At 35.3% G+C, this 15872-nt stretch overlaps 2 protein-coding genes across 2 annotated transcripts; both read left to right on the top strand.

The window, feature by feature from the left end:
- The first annotated feature begins 2043 nt into the window (after positions 1-2043).
- Positions 2044-2896, top strand: LOC144422729 (uncharacterized). Its single transcript, XM_078112472.1, has 2 exons — positions 2044-2294; positions 2430-2896. The coding sequence occupies exons 1-2, from the start codon at positions 2062-2064 to the stop codon at positions 2626-2628; spliced, it is 432 nt and encodes a 143-aa protein (XP_077968598.1). The 5' UTR covers positions 2044-2061; the 3' UTR covers positions 2629-2896.
- A 3014-nt stretch (positions 2897-5910) lies between these two features.
- LOC120344566 (sodium-coupled monocarboxylate transporter 2-like) lies at positions 5911-14718 on the top strand. The gene is made up of 12 exons (XM_039413848.2): positions 5911-7686; positions 8606-8709; positions 9200-9388; positions 9917-10102; positions 10528-10682; positions 10921-11061; positions 11137-11355; positions 11772-11884; positions 11966-12123; positions 12478-12683; positions 13290-13393; positions 13701-14718. Exons 1-12 carry the CDS (start codon positions 7623-7625, stop codon positions 13874-13876), a joined length of 1815 nt encoding a protein of 604 aa, XP_039269782.2. The 5' UTR covers positions 5911-7622; the 3' UTR covers positions 13877-14718.
- The last annotated feature ends 1154 nt before the right edge of the window (positions 14719-15872 follow it).

Genomic DNA, 15872 nt, shown 5'->3' with positions numbered 1-15872 from the left:
CGCAGACCGACAAAAAAGCTTCTGGTGCTGATGCAGTTACGCGGACCAGTGATTGAGAACCACTGCTTTAAGTCACAGTTTAAAATTTATTAGTTGATATATGACAACTTTGTTTGGTGTCTAATTACTGGGGGTGTTGATTATTTCATGACTCGGGGGGGGGGGGGGGGGGGTACTTAACAGGAAAAGGTTGAGAACCCCTGCGATTAGTGGGTTCTATCGTATTGATAGATGGAAAAATTTATATTTTTTATATAATGGTTACCATAGAATCTATAGTATACCCTTGTACTATTACTCAGATAATAAAAGAAAGAATTACTGCAAATCCACGTTATACCGAAACTGTAAATAAAGTTGAAAGTGCGTTTTCGCATGCATAGACATGTTACAAAATATTAAACTGTATTTATTGTAATTGATTGCACTTTGATTTATACATATACTTATGAATCGGAAAAAAAAAGAAATATTCTTCAAAATAATATTAATCAATCTTCTTACATTTCTGAAAACTTTCGTTGTGTAATGTAAAAAAACACAATTAAAAAGATTAATACCAATTAAAACCCCAACGTAAAACTTGATATTAATTAATCATCGATTTGCGGGAAATGTCGAGTATAGATCAAAATATTGTTAAAGAAATTCTCACAGAAAATGATTTTTGAAAACTTTTGTTGTGTAATGTAAAAGAACACAATTAAAAAGATAAACGAGAATATCGGTCAGAGACCGAAGACTTATCGATCGAAAGTTAGGGAATCTCCCAAATAGTGCTCTTACTCCATAGTGACACCTTGTGTCCATCACTAATTAATTAATAACTCGCTAATTATACGACATAATTCGCCCAAAATTAATAGGCTTCTGGTCCGAGATAAGATGAATGCACTTTCGTGAGATATCGATAAGTAATAACAATTAAAACGCCAACGTGAAAGTTCATAATAATTAATCATCGATTTGCGGGAAATGTCAAGTATAGATCAAAATATTGTTAAAGAAATTCTCACAGAAAATGCAGCAAGAGCGACCTAAAGTCGCTTCGACTAAATAAGAGAAGTCGGTATATGTGACCAATAAAATACAAAAGATGAAACTAATTAAACAAATTTTAGATCATTCGGCAAATATGTACTTTGCGGACATTGCAATAACCATCCTTCATTCGTTTACAGTTTTATGAATTTCAAGAGTCAATATCGAGTTCGAAGGTTTAGATTCGTGACATACGCGGACAAAACAAAGGTTGATCGATTGAAAGTCTACAAAAGCCATTCTTTACGTGAAAGAAATAGGACAGGAAGAATGATCACATTAGCATTTTTAAATAAAATAAAAGGAAATTGCACTTGTCATATAAGTTTCTGACATATAGAGCGTATTTGGTTTTGTTGTTGTGGGTACCATCGCTGCGTCGAGAATGAACTATAGGCTCACATATTATGTTTGCTTTTGAGTAAAGTAATAGAATATAGAATAATAGTAATAGAATTAGGTATTAATGTATATACATTATATATTCAGAGAAATCTGTAAACGTCTGTATTGCAGGTCAAGAACTTATTTATGGTTGTTAAAATTGTATATTGTAGTTTAGCCAACTAAGGCTGACTTTTGTCGCCATGCGTGCTTTTCCTTTTGTTAGTTTACAATTTGAAAAAAATGGTGTCATTACATTTAGTGTCGAAAATTCGGTCCTCCCGAATTATGTGAACCAAGATGGCGGACACCGGAACGTAGTATGTGTACCAGGTTAGGGTTAGGCCATAATTTTATCCCAATTTCCCTTTTTTAGTTCTATTACGAGTTCGGGAACTAGCCAAGTGACTCCCGTAGTATTTGTACCTGAAATTATGGCCTAACCCTAACCTGGTACACATACTACGTTCCGGTGTCCGCTATCTTGGTTCACATACTTTGGGGGCATCGAATTTTCTACACCTCATGATCAGAAATTATCAGAAAACGTGACAAAAATTTATTTTCTTTCAATATTCACAAAGCGCTTCAACAAGATTAAATATACAGTCTTTGAATTCAAATATAACGTTGAAAATGAAACCTATCGAAGCTAGTACCTATTTTATAACCAACAATGAAACAAATGTCACTGAGAGTGCTTTGGGGTCCGCCGAAGAAGAGGTCAGGATTGGCTTTGTAATGGGTGTTCCAGATTATCCACAGGGTGAAAATGGAGTAGTATTTGACTATAGTAGAGCATATATTGCAGTTGTCTGCTTCTGCATTCTGTTGATTGCTATTCCCTGTGGCTTATTGGCGTATAAAAAGTAAGTGTTGCTGATTTTCATTGACTTTTTTCGCAGTCTTGTCGCAGTAATAGAAGCGAAGGATGATTGTTTTAATGAATATTAAAATTAATGCTTTAAATGATTATTTAAATGTAATAATATTTACCCTTGCAGGGGAATGAGAAGAAAGACGAGGCGGATGGGCAGACGTCTTACCTTACTCAACGCGACGTTGAACATTGATCCCACTCATGGCGGTCTCTCGACTGCACGTCACACCGTCGTAAACTTGAATTCTTCATTCTATAAGAACGATATGTTCCATGACGATAGAGTTAGTGTCAGATCTATGAGCTTACCTGCAATGTTGTAATAATGACTAACGAAGCCGAAAGTTAAGTTGAGATGAAGATATAGCGTTTCCATGCAAGCCAATAGGCAAAGTGCATGCGCCATGCATGCCGTGAATGCTTGGGTGTCGCTGATTGATAACCAGCTTCGATTCCTCACGGCTTGATTCCCACGGCTTGAAATGTGTGATTATCCTTTTTCTTCGTATATTGTATAAAACTGGCTTTTTTACTGGTTGGAGAAAACAAATTTGACCATTGCAAAAGCCATTTCTTGTCAGCGCCATACAAGCAACTTATGTGCAACCATTTTATTCATTTAAATAATTTTTTGTAACGCAATATCTTTACCATTATCGTTGCATTCCGGTGTATTTCATAGCTTCAATATATTGCGTCGAGGCCGGCATTTCACTTTTTTTTTCGTTACTTGGATGTTATTTTGGGGTTTTGTGCAGTAGTAGCAGAGCCATGGCCATGATTTCGACTACGTATGTTATAGTCCGGCAGAATCGTGGCCGAAGGTTGTTTTGAGACATGAAGTTTTATTTATTGTTTAGATATAATGTCGATGTCATAAATAATGATAGTAATAATGAGGTTGTGGGGTATATAATGCTGAGCAATTTCTAAGTGGATTTTAGGGCGCTCCGGAAGTATTCGTACCAAGATGACGCACATCCTGAACCCCAACCCTCACATATAATGTACAGGTTGTGCGCCATCTTGGTACAAATACTTCGGGAGCACCGTTTTGTTAAAAACAATAATTTCATAACTACATAGGTTAGTTTTGAATACATAGTAACATTGAATCTCCTTACAATGTCAGAAATTCAATTTTAGTAGAATAAATGGTAGTTTATTTCACTAATATAAGCCAAGATTCATCGACATTATCTCGCCACTTTCTTTTGCACTTTTCAAACTACATTTGTGTTGCCGCGGGCATTTCGTTTTCCGGCTCAAAGCTTTGGGAAATATTTTAAAGAAATATTTTATTAGTTGGAATGGATTGGAATATTTGACCTTTTCGCTCCGAACAAGGCCACGTAAAACCACCGGTATCTAACGATGTGTAACGTGTTTTCTTTTGGTAGAACCGGAACCTTTCAGGTTCAGCATTGACCAAATTAATATATTCTTGTGGAGATAAAGGATATGTGTATGCGAAACCGAGATGTGCACCTGTTATGCCAACATAGTTGAGTCAAACATTTCGATCACTAGTACATCACGCACATTTCCTGAGTGCGCCATTATGGTGCAAAGATTTGACGAAAAACACCAATACAAATATCAAGCCGTAAAAAAAATTGCTCAAGGCTGCAAACTCCATACCCATATAGAAATGATGAGCAATGACCCCAAGATGAACAATCACAAATGAAAAAACTTTATGTCTGAAAACAAGATTGGGCCCAAAAAGGCCCCTTATCTGCCGGACTATTAGATTTCACGATACTTGGCTCACTCTAAGCACCTCTGTGCACGTGACCCATTTTAGAATTGCACTTTTTTCATCGAATTGCTGTTGAGGTTGGGCGTGTTTTCGTCGCTCTCCGTATATTTTGTGGATTTTCAGTTGATAATAATGTTCTCTACTTTCGTCATTTGATTATCGAACCTATTGCCTTTGCAGCGCACAGAGGCTTCTGATAGTTTCACAGAAATCGCTCAATCGCATCGCTGCAATATTGTCAATATTCATGTTCTAAAAATATAAAGAAACTCCTAACACTTTCACTTTTATTCAATGTCTCGCAAACAAATAAGCACAATGAACTGACACAATGAACTGATAATATGCAAGAATCATGAAAATAATAGCAATGGACAGTGGCGCAGCCAGGAAGGGTTTTGGGGGTCGCCCCCCTCATAATCATTGTCTCATTGTCTTTAAATCATAAATTTGTGCCACGATAACCATGATAATTATTTTATATTTGTTCTCGCACGGAATTGTGCATCCGGTGAGAGTTTATTATAGGCTTATCGGCGGCGAGATTCTAAAGACAAATTCCACGACCTAAATTTTTTGATTGAAAAGCGACAATATAAAAATATTGAAAATAAAACCATAAACAATATAAGTTTTGTTGCGGCCCGCGACAGTCTAAAAACGCTTCTCTAGGCATCGAAAATCGCAAAATTTCGTGTACAGCACACATTATGTTTGGTCACCGTTTAGAAACGTGTCGCGACTAAAATCTAAACACGGTGAATTGTGGGCGGGTTTTACCTTTTTATCCATTACTTTAAAATTCCCGTCGAAAATGTTCGTGTTTACATTACAAGGTTGGAAACGCGACTTTTTCGCGCGAGAATTTACAGCAGATTTACGGACGTTTTATCTTTATAAATAATCGGAGTGGCAGAATTGCGATTGAGCGGAGTCAGTGTTACAAGTACATCTCAAATTTGTCGAATTCGCAAGATAGCAAAAATAAGAATCAACACAATATATAATCGGGCATTTACTACACATTTTTATGTCCGCGGAATGCCGTGGTGTTTTAGAGCGGTTGTTGTTTTATCGGCGCAACCGCAGTTTAAATTGAAGACCATTAAATTAATAAAGTAAGACATTTCAAATATGTCCGTATCGGTCATGGATTGATCACTTTGCACAACAGAAAAATCATATTTCGTTGACAATATCGGCTCTTTTAATGAGTGTCGCAATCGCGGCGACTGTTTGGGTGGATTTCGAGGCGGTGAATATGTATTTTTTACTTACTGGTATACTTTATATGTATGTCCATTGTAAAGTTGGAACGTGAATTCTAATCCACTCAACGTTGTTGTAGTGGAGTCCTATTTGCACCCGCACCCGTCTTGAAGAATTATGCGCAATCTTCCAGCTTCTAGTAACTGCACAACCAAAGTAGTAAAGAGGCAACGAGATCGTTAAAAAACGAACTGTATTCATCAATCTTCACATATATATGAGTAAAATGTTGTTACGGCACAGAAACTTGAAGACCAACGATAAAACTAATTTATAACGATACGGATGCACTATAAACAGCAATAAAAGAATGATAAAATAACATTCACAATAACAAGCAATAATAGCCAATACTAAATAGGACCTAACTAAGCTAAATTTAAATGACAGATTTCACGAAACGCGCACCCCCATGGTAAAATAAATCCAAGGCAAATCTCAATATTAAACGACACTATCGCTATTCCACAGTGCCGTATAGAACAAAGAATCAGAAAAGCATTATCTCAAAACTCTCAAAAGGAAATTAGGATAATAAAGATAGAACATAATAGGATTGTTAATATAATAGACGAAAGTGTGAGGCGTGCGAGGTCAAATCTAACATCCTTGTATGAAGTAAAATTGTACTAGACGGAATTTCATGCGGTATCAGATATTGAGATTTTTCTAACTGTGATAACGAGTTCGCAAGATTGCAATAATACGTATCAAAATTAAATAAATCAGGCAGCTTATCTCATATTTGTATGCCCACAGATCGCCGTGGTATTTCAGTGAAGGAATGTTTTTATTTTGACGTAAGAAGTCGCGACCACTAGGTACGTTGGAAACAATTAAACTAATATGTAAGGACATTTTAGAATCTCGTAGTTGAGATTGATCAGGGATTGATTATTTTACGCGCCAAAATATTATTATAGGCTGAAAAGGCGGCTCTTTTAAGAAACGCGTAATCGCCGTGACTGTTACAGACGGCAATGGGAATTTTACTGTTGCTTCAGTATGTAATGAATAAGAGAGCAATGCTCTAATGTAGGACACGGGGTTGTTACAAGTAGATCCAATCCTCTCTTTTGTCCGCATCAACGGATCCATAATCTGCAGAGCAAATTCGAAAACAAATAAACGTAAGTTTGAATAGTGACTTCCGCCTCTGACTACTGAAAATTGCTCACATCAAAAATATTGCAATTCACGCAGTATAGGTTTACAAACAAGTCACGTTAAAAAGTATTGCAGTTGAGTAGGGATGTTTCGTCAAATACTTCTTTCCTACTTAATCTGAGTTGCATCGACATAATAGGAAATGGGAATCAATACAAATTTATCCGTTGCACAGGTGTTCTAACAGGCAGCTATCATTTACAGCACCGATGAACACCTAGGCAGCAAGTTTTGAATAGTTGATATTTTATTTATTTACTTTACACTTGTATTCAAGTCCTTGTCATGATATTATAAACAGAATAATCTTTTTAAGAATTGGTCGAAAGGAAATCAACATCACAACATTTTGCTGTCCAGTGTGAGGTAGAAATTTACTTCAAATCGATATTGAAACAGTTATAGGATATAGCCCGGTACGGTTACGAGTCGATTTGTGATATATTGAAATATGCAATCATTATAATGTTGCAGATGCATAGCTCAAACAACAATCTATATAGTTTGTTAGAAATACTACCATTTAGAGTTGTAATTGTATCGCAACCCAGAAAAAACGTGCACTAGAGAGATATGAAAATATTTAGTTATCAGGAATGCATTTGTACGATTCAGATTACAAACTAATATAACGTATTGCAGCAATGTTACATAAGCTGGGGTGGGAGTGAAAGCACTCAATACCAGTACTATTGAACTACTACCGTGTATTCGCGTGTACAATCGAGTAATACCAAACTGAAGGATTAAACAGCATAGAAATACATTCATAATAGTATAAAAACATGGAAAGTAGCATACGTATAACTTATAAAATCACGAATAGATTGTAGTTGATTTTACTCCTTTACAAAAATTTGAACGAATTTCCACAAATTTGAATGCAAGTCAGGTTTCAAACAAATCTGCAGACAATTGCCTTCATTTTAATTAACCATTGAAGTAGCTACAAGATTTTATTTAAACAAACCAACACGTTTAAAAATAATTTAGATGTCCATGGCTTTTAAATGATCGGAGGAGACTATTGTAGAGTAGGTGGTTGGGAAAGAAATAATTTTTATGAATACTCACACTTGGAGACTAACTTAAATTAAATCAAGAGAACTATTTTATGAAATGGAAGAAGCAAGTTTAACAACAAAGAAGGACTTGGGTGTTGTTGACTATATATCATTTGTAGGTAAGTCATCTGGAAACTACACTTATTCTTTATCCAAAACAGGAGGCGTTAAATTTTGAAACATTGCCACAATGAAGATGGGTCCGAATGTCCGGTTGCCAGTTTTTGTTAAATGTAACTTTTGTCAAATGTAAAATTTGCGTCCGTGTGCGGCATATAATATTAAAACAGGTAGGTAACCTGTTAAAGTGTAATGACTTGAGACGTACTATAAAACTCTCTCTCGTCCCGACTTGTAAAGTAATGGCATAAGTGTTGTTTCCGAGTGGGATGTTTGCGTTTTTAATAGAATATAACGTCTGCAACGTCTGCACCAAGTTGCCCGTTAATAGCATACAAGAGGAAATCATTATCAAAATATTAGGAAGAATTGATGGGAGTTTACTTAATAAATAAGAAATTAAAAATGAATAGGATAAAAATAAAGTCACAAGAAGTGCACAGGTGAAGCGATATTTTGAGTGTTACACCGCACACATATATATGTGTTTAAAAAGTCATTTTCGATGGTACTCCCGTATAGTATGTGTACCAGGTTAGAGTTGGGCCATAATTTTATTCCGATTTGCCATATTTTAGTCTATTACGAGTTCGGGGACTGTCTGTGTTAGCAAGTGAATATACCCCCTGCCCATAGGCTTCCGTCCCTTTACACAGCTTGATGTAAAGTATGCGAACAATATTAGTTACCGCCATATTGGTACACATGCTTCTGGAGCGCTTTTTCGACAGTGCAGGTTGATTGGCTGTATTTATATAGCTGGCAACATTTTAAATTTCTTATGATTGCATTAAGATATTTGATTATTGAGAAATCATTAAATCGCACTTTATGCCCTTTTCGCCTTTCTTCGTAGCATTTGTAAAGTGAGGAAATATCGCATCAGTGTTTAAGACCTTGAAATATTTTATTTTTCAGGTTTGCTTCTAACATCTTGTGGCATCGGCATTTTCTATGCATATCGTGACAGAGGAAACAAGACAACAAATAATTATTATTTCGGGGAGGGAAAAATCAATGCGGTACTTCTTCTTTTTTGCCTCGTTGTAAACAACACCAATATTGCCATTTAGTTTCGGAAAATATATACAACTCAAAATGTTAATTTGTTATTTCGGTAAATGAATGATTTTTCTATGGTAATGACGTTTTAAAATAGATGTTATGGGAAGGTTTCAAAATGTCATTAATGAAAACGTGCGATATTCGGATTTCTTGCTATTCATTTCTGAAATTTACATTATTTGAATTACCGGATATTGCCATAGGTGCCTTATTTCTGAATTTTAGATTAGACTTTAAAAAAGTGCCATTGAATTTAACCAAACTAAAACAATTCATGTTAACCCAGTATAAGTATTACATGCATGTATCAACCATACGAATTTCGTCAAATCACATGTATAATAATACAAATATATTCAGCTTATGAAGGAATAAATATCGGTTTCTTCGGGAGTTCGCTCATAGACAGTGCGAATTATTCAGATATATGTTATTGTTGCATCGCAGATTGCTGTTGGACTCTCACTAGCAGTGACCTTCCGGTCGTCCCTGTCGGTAATCGCAAGTCCTGCAGAAGCATACATTACTGGTACAGCTGTTTTGTGGGAAGAATTTGCCAACACGACTGTAGTTTTCACCGTCATTATCTACTTTATTCCAGCATTTCGTCGCATGAAACTGAATACTATATTTGAGGTGAGAATTTAATTCAGTTAGTTGTTTCCGTGGTCTTTCCTGGCGATTGCATGCAAAAATGTTGATGATGTACAAATTACATCAGAAAAATTATGACAATATGATTCGCGGAATACAGTATGAGCACATTAATCATACATATAATTTAGTAACGTCACACAGGGTGACGTGACAAAAGGCTTCGATTAGCAGAGTTACGAATCCACAGACTTGGCCATGGAAATGGAATCTGTGCAATATTTTCACGTATATACTTCCACTTATAACGAACGTATTTTGTTTAATTAATATCTCACTTTGGAAAACTCGGGCATTGATTTTCAAATGCTCCAAAATACATTTTGATGCCTTCGCAATACCTTATTAAATTAAGTCTCCGCGGCATGATAAGTGAAGTAAGAAAGGTGCTCAACGGTAAGTTAGCTCTTATGAATAAACCATTTTCAGCGATACTTGCTCATGAGTCATTCTGTTGGCAACACACTATAATTAAAAAATACCAAGAGTAAAAATAATAATATTTTTCAGTTTCTGGAACTTCGTTTCAGTCCAGCTCTTGCAAAGTTAGCGGGCTTCATGTATAGTTTCGGTACAATATTTTACATGGGCTCAGCGGTCTACCTCCCGGCTGTTTCCTTGAATGCAGTTACTTCTATTCCGTTGGCATGGAGCATTATTCTGACAGGGGGAATCTGCACTCTATACACTACTTTGGTGAGACTTGTGATTTTGATTGCTTAGTTACAAAATCACCGGAGCACAATTCGTGGTGGGTAAACACAGTAGTCAATAATCGACCCCACTCTACTCATTAAGAGTAACTAAAATTATTTGTATACGTATTCTTTAGGCTTTTTTTAATTCTTCTTATTTTGGAATTTATGGATTAATTCTACGTGATTTTATGACGTTTGAGTAATATTCTGTAGATTCAGAATATTTTAGTTGACAAATAATCCGCTATTTTACCATCAGTGAGTGACCTACATACATATTAACTATTATTATAAAATATTAATTATTATAAAATTCCACTTCGCAACCAATGACAAACTGCTTTTCCGATTGTTTGCAATCTTGTTGCATTAAATTTATAAACTTTTTCTCTAATATCCAAACACAACATAATTCTGATACAGGGAGGAATGAAGGCAGTGGTGTGGAATGACGCCGTCCAATCCTTTGTAATGATCATTGGAATGTTTGCTGTTACAGTGCGAGGGCTCACATTCATAGGAGGATTCGATGAAATGATGGATGCATTGGAGAGAGGGGGTCGTTTTACTGGCATGAAGTGAGTAATGCAATCGATAATCCTTTCATATTTGAAATACCGGACTGATGAGTTCATATCCCTCATTTATATTCTGATAAGGGCTTTGCATGTCAAGTCATTTTCAAAACAGCATTGACGGATATTGAGATATACGAGATTTGGTATGTAAAATATGATTATTATATGTATATCATATAATACATGAACATAATAATTGTATATATATTGTAAATCTTTCAAACCTATTTATTTGCAGATTTGATTATGGAATAATCACTCGTATTTCACCAACAGCCATCCTTATCGGGAATTTCATCATGTGCATTGATACATTGGGTTTCTCACAATCAATTTTTCAGAGATTTCTTTCATGTAAAAGTACACGACAAGCGCAGTAGTAAGATTTTTCAATATTTTTTCCCCTTTGAATGTAAGTATTGACGTTGATAAAACTAATTTCAATGTTTTTCAGTTCAATGTTGGTCTACCTTATACCTACTTTATTAATGTCCGTATCAATATATTTGAATGGATTTATAATGTACGCCTATTATGAAGGATGTGATCCAGTAATATCTGGTAAGCTAGAAAATATCGACCAAGGTATTCCGTACATGGCTTTGGAATTGTTCGAAAATGTACCAGGTGTGGCCGGATTGTTCATATCTGCAATATTCAGTGCAAGTCTCAGGTTTGCGTATAAATTAAATTCATTTTGTTAAATGAGTATTACAACAAAGCTTTAGAGTGCTTGTGCATATAAGACTGATCACATTTTCCTGTAGCTCTACTACGTTGAATCAGAAAAAGACATTTATGAAAAAATTATTGGAATAACAACTTTATATAACAACGCACAAACTTGCACCCTAAGTAGTGTCGTCGATCTAACCTTTAATTGTTGGTACATGCCAGAAAGTTTACATAAAGTTAGGATATCGAGTAGTACATTGTAACTACTGAAACCCACTTTTTATCCAATAAAGGCTGATTCGAAAAAAGTTCGATAAATTCCATTTCTTTTAGTTATTAGTACTCTCGGTATCAAAAGTAATGAACTATTGCGTATTGACGCATTGTTGGAATTCATTTTGTTATTTATTTCAGTACTATCTCTTCTTGTCTTAACGCCTTGTCTGTGGTTATACTAGAAGATTTTGTAGTGAAGAAGTGGCCGAATATGTCCGAATCTGTGAAACTATTAACTGGGAAGATATCAGGTACCTTCTATTTTTTTTAAATAGAACGAGTTGAATTTGCATATTATATCTAATTCGCTATCAAGTTATTTTTATTTTTAGTTGTTGTTTTGGGAACTTTGGTGGTCATCAATGCTTTTCTGATCTCAATTGTGCGATCAAACGCGATTGAGTTGCTGTACGGATTCACCGGATTAATATTTGGGCCTTTGGCTGGAATTTATATTCTTGGATTGTTTTTTCCGTGGACAAATAAATATGTAAGCATATTGTTTTTTAACTCGACTATATATTGTGAACACGCTTCCATTGATTAATCATTGCATTCCAATGAGTTGGGAAATTCCTAAGAGTTGACTTTTTTGAACCCTTTTGAGATAATATCATCAACACTAGCTTTTGACTTACAAAAATTTTGCCAAAATAATACTGCAATTTGATACGCAGTAGATTTTAGAACGGAATATACTGCTTTGGGTTCTTTGGGTGAATCCCACGTTCCTAACGTTTATGCTGGGTAAAGTTTAATTCTCCATTCAAATCCACCATAATGATACTACACGTAATTTTGACTAACACTGATAAATAGTCAAATATAATTTGTTCTTTTACAGGGTGCATTCAGTGGTTTATGTTCTGGATATGTTTTACTTGCATTTATATTTTTTGGAAACTATATTTGGAATACCGACCCGTATACTAACGACATTCCTCCTCGTACGACCGACTTGTGCCCGGTATTCAATAACACCTTTGACGTGTCATTCAACGTAACAACAACTGCCTTACCCGAAATAACATCAGCACCGATTGAAGTAAAGTAAGTTTTAGAAAACTATGGCATATAAAGAGATTTCGAATGAAGTTAAATGACGGCCTTTTTTATCTGCGAATTAACAAAACTTAATTTGGAAATGGTATTTCGGACAAAACAATTTTAGTTTTGGAATTCCTACTCGAGCAATTGGATTTGTTACTTTGCTCAGTATGATTACCAAGAAAACAAGAAAACCTGAAAAATGTTTATCATCAACAGAATTATATGATAGGATAGGATTTGCATATTTATCCCTGAGGAGAGGAAAGCCGATAAGACGGCTTATCCATATGGCGAACCACGGCCTCTCGTCCGGTTACCATTCCAAGTCGGGTATGGGATTAGTTTTACTGGATTGTCTGTTTTCGGAAGCATGGACTTGGTGGTGGAGGAAGCCGTAACCGACCAGCGGTTACGTGAACCACCCAGCGACGGCGAGGAGTCAGCAATCCTCTCGCACATAACCATCCCTGCATGGGATTCGAACCTGCGAACCCACGCAGAGTAGTTAGAGGTGCGGTGACGAGCGTATTCCTAACGCTTAGCCCGTTGAGCCATACCGCCACTGATATTTTATGTACAATAAATATATTTGTTTTCATTTTTCAGACACACAATGCTTTTAGACGTGCTGAATCTTAACTTCAACATTTTAATGTTTTTTGGATGGTCAACTGCTATCGTTATCGGATTGGTTGTGTCTTTTATTACTGGTATGTATCTGGCGTCCTCCGATCTTACCATTTCATTTTCACTTCTCAATGCTAATCAAAAGTAAAAATTTGATGTTCACTTCAGTTTACGTTATCTTTGTCGAACTCCCCCCGCGCCATCTTTTATAACTAAACAAGATAACATTTATGGACACGAAATTCGTCCAACAACAATCACCCAGCAAAACAATTTCGTAAATGATCCATACAGTCCACTTCGTTTTCAATGCATTTTGAAAGTTATACATTGCTATCATTCCTCGAGTTTTCGTAAACAAATTCTTAACAACGCTCAAACTTATTCCAGGCCATACACCAGGATCTGAAGCGAATCCAAATTATTTCATTCCTCTTTTTGACAACAAGTATCTTCCCGCAAAAGTAAACACGTTTTTCCGATTTGGAGTTCCGGATTTCAAAAGTGGGAATGACGATTCGTCTAACAAAGACTATAAAGATGAAGTTGAATTCAGTAAAATATAATGTAGGATTAATAAAAGCTATTCTTGTCAATTTTTTTGAAAAATGAAATGAGGGAGGCATTTTTGCCTCGCCCTAGAATATACGATTCCACAGACTTGTTTACGTCGTCTTTTTGACGCAATAATGAGTGACTGTAAAGTGTGGCGTGAGTACGCCAGTGTTGCCAACTTAGATTATTTTAACCTAGATTTAGATTATATTCATATAATTTAGATGTAATAAATACCCGTTTAGATGTTAGATTATTTTAGCATTCATTTAGTAGATTATTTTGACAAATGTTTATTTTGCATTGTTCTCTAGTAGCAAAGAAGTGAAGTGCAGTTCATGTAGTCACATAAAATTTAATTATAACCGACTATGATTAATAAGATAATAAATGACTCATTATACCACACGCATTAGGCTACTATGATGTGTGTTAACTAAGTGTGTAGTAGCCTATCGCTATTTCGATACAATGGGAAACAATGACAGTAAAATATGAAAATTCAATGTTCTATTTACTTAAAAGTTGTTCAATAAACATTGTTATATGTATTTTGTTTCTTTGCATTATTCAATATTAGTGTATTTGATATTCAGAGATTGCAGTGATAAAAATTTACATCTATAATTATTGTGTAATTTTTCACTAACGTTCAAGCCTCCACTTATGGACAGCAGATATGTGTTGGCAATAACTGAATTGAAAAATACATACACACAGGTTAGGAAGCTTTAAATTTTTCTCATGATAAATACATATCGTCACGCTAATAACCTAATAACCGAACCGAATTGCGTAAGTCATTTTTGGCGTTTTTGAGTTTTTTATAAATTAGGTACCGGTATTCATGTGATGCTGCGCACCTGTCTGTTAACTCAGATTTTATTTTAAGAATTCCGAAACCCATAAAAATGGAGATTTAGTATGACACGCACATTTGTGCAATTGTTTAGTCATAATGAATTATCAGTGTTACCGCAGAACTATTGTGACGTCACAAAGGCAAAATACCCTCGGCGAAGTATTTTCAAGTTTTTGCAAATCAGATTCTAGCTTAGCGCGTATTAATTTGAATTTATACTACAGTATGAACCTTTCCCCGAGCATCGACTTCCTTGTTTACTTCGTGTCTTCCTAGGAGTCTTCCTAGGAGTTTTAATTTAATTGCAGTAATAAAAAATTAGTGTAGAAATAGCTGTACGTGAAATTCTTTACCGGTACTTTTAAAAAACAGATTGTTGTATGCGATGAATCATAATGATGGTTTGAAACACATACCCCATTTTACAGGCGCCAACTGGCAAAAGCACTCTTAAAATAGCCCCAAAAATTTTGCAATGGTAAAGTATAGGAAGAATTTTCCAGGGGTCAAAGGTCGGGGAAAGGTCCATAGGAAGGCGTGCACTTGTGATATTCACTGTCCAAGTCCTTGATTGGCTTTTATATTGGAGGTATTGCTGTTTTATTGGACACGTAGTGGACATAACGATCGTTTCAAAATTTTGTTGTTATTGTTATTATTTGTCTCCATCATTTTTAAAAATATCGCTTTTCTCTTTGAATACTGGACCAATTGCTTTGAAATTTTCAGTGGTTGAAGATAAAATTTTTCCCCAGAAGGCTATTAATTTTATTCATTTTAAATATTTCTGTCAGTTCTGTGAGATTTGTTTTGTTTGCTATGACGTCATTAAACGTTCTGCGAATATCGGACGCCATTTTGTGTCCGACTGTACTGCTTCGTTGGTGTGAATATATTTGTAGACTGTGATCTGACGGTAAGGTAAACCGTACTGTACTGCGAACAGACGTGTCCATATATTTGGGCGTAGTTCTCTTGTTCTTTATATTTAATCTTAGTCTTATTTCGGTGGGTGTGCAGAACGTGATATATTGATGAAATATATATTATCAAACATAAAATATAATGTAATTGAAACTGATTAGCTTTTTGGGGGATTAGACATCGTGAATACTGAGAATTACATTCGTTTTTGAAATGTTTAG

Source organism: Styela clava, chromosome 5 (genome assembly GCF_964204865.1).
Source record: "Styela clava chromosome 5, kaStyClav1.hap1.2, whole genome shotgun sequence".
In the NCBI taxonomy this organism is placed as follows: Eukaryota; Metazoa; Chordata; class Ascidiacea; order Stolidobranchia; family Styelidae; genus Styela; species Styela clava.
The sequence above is the reverse complement of the archived record's forward strand: the minus strand, read 5'-3'. Positions and strand labels throughout refer to the sequence as shown.

Coding starts and splice junctions, on each gene's coding strand:
- LOC144422729 (XM_078112472.1), top strand. CDS start 2,062: ATGAAACCTATCGAAGCTAGTACCTATTTTATAACCAACAATGAAACA. Junction 2,295..2,429: donor GGCTTATTGGCGTATAAAAA/GTAAGTGTTGCT, acceptor TTACCCTTGCAG/GGGAATGAGAAGAAAGACGA.
- LOC120344566 (XM_039413848.2), top strand. CDS start 7,623: ATGGAAGAAGCAAGTTTAACAACAAAGAAGGACTTGGGTGTTGTTGAC. Junction 10,103..10,527: donor GCACTCTATACACTACTTTG/GTGAGACTTGTG, acceptor ATTCTGATACAG/GGAGGAATGAAGGCAGTGGT. Junction 12,684..13,289: donor TCAGCACCGATTGAAGTAAA/GTAAGTTTTAGA, acceptor TTCATTTTTCAG/ACACACAATGCTTTTAGACG.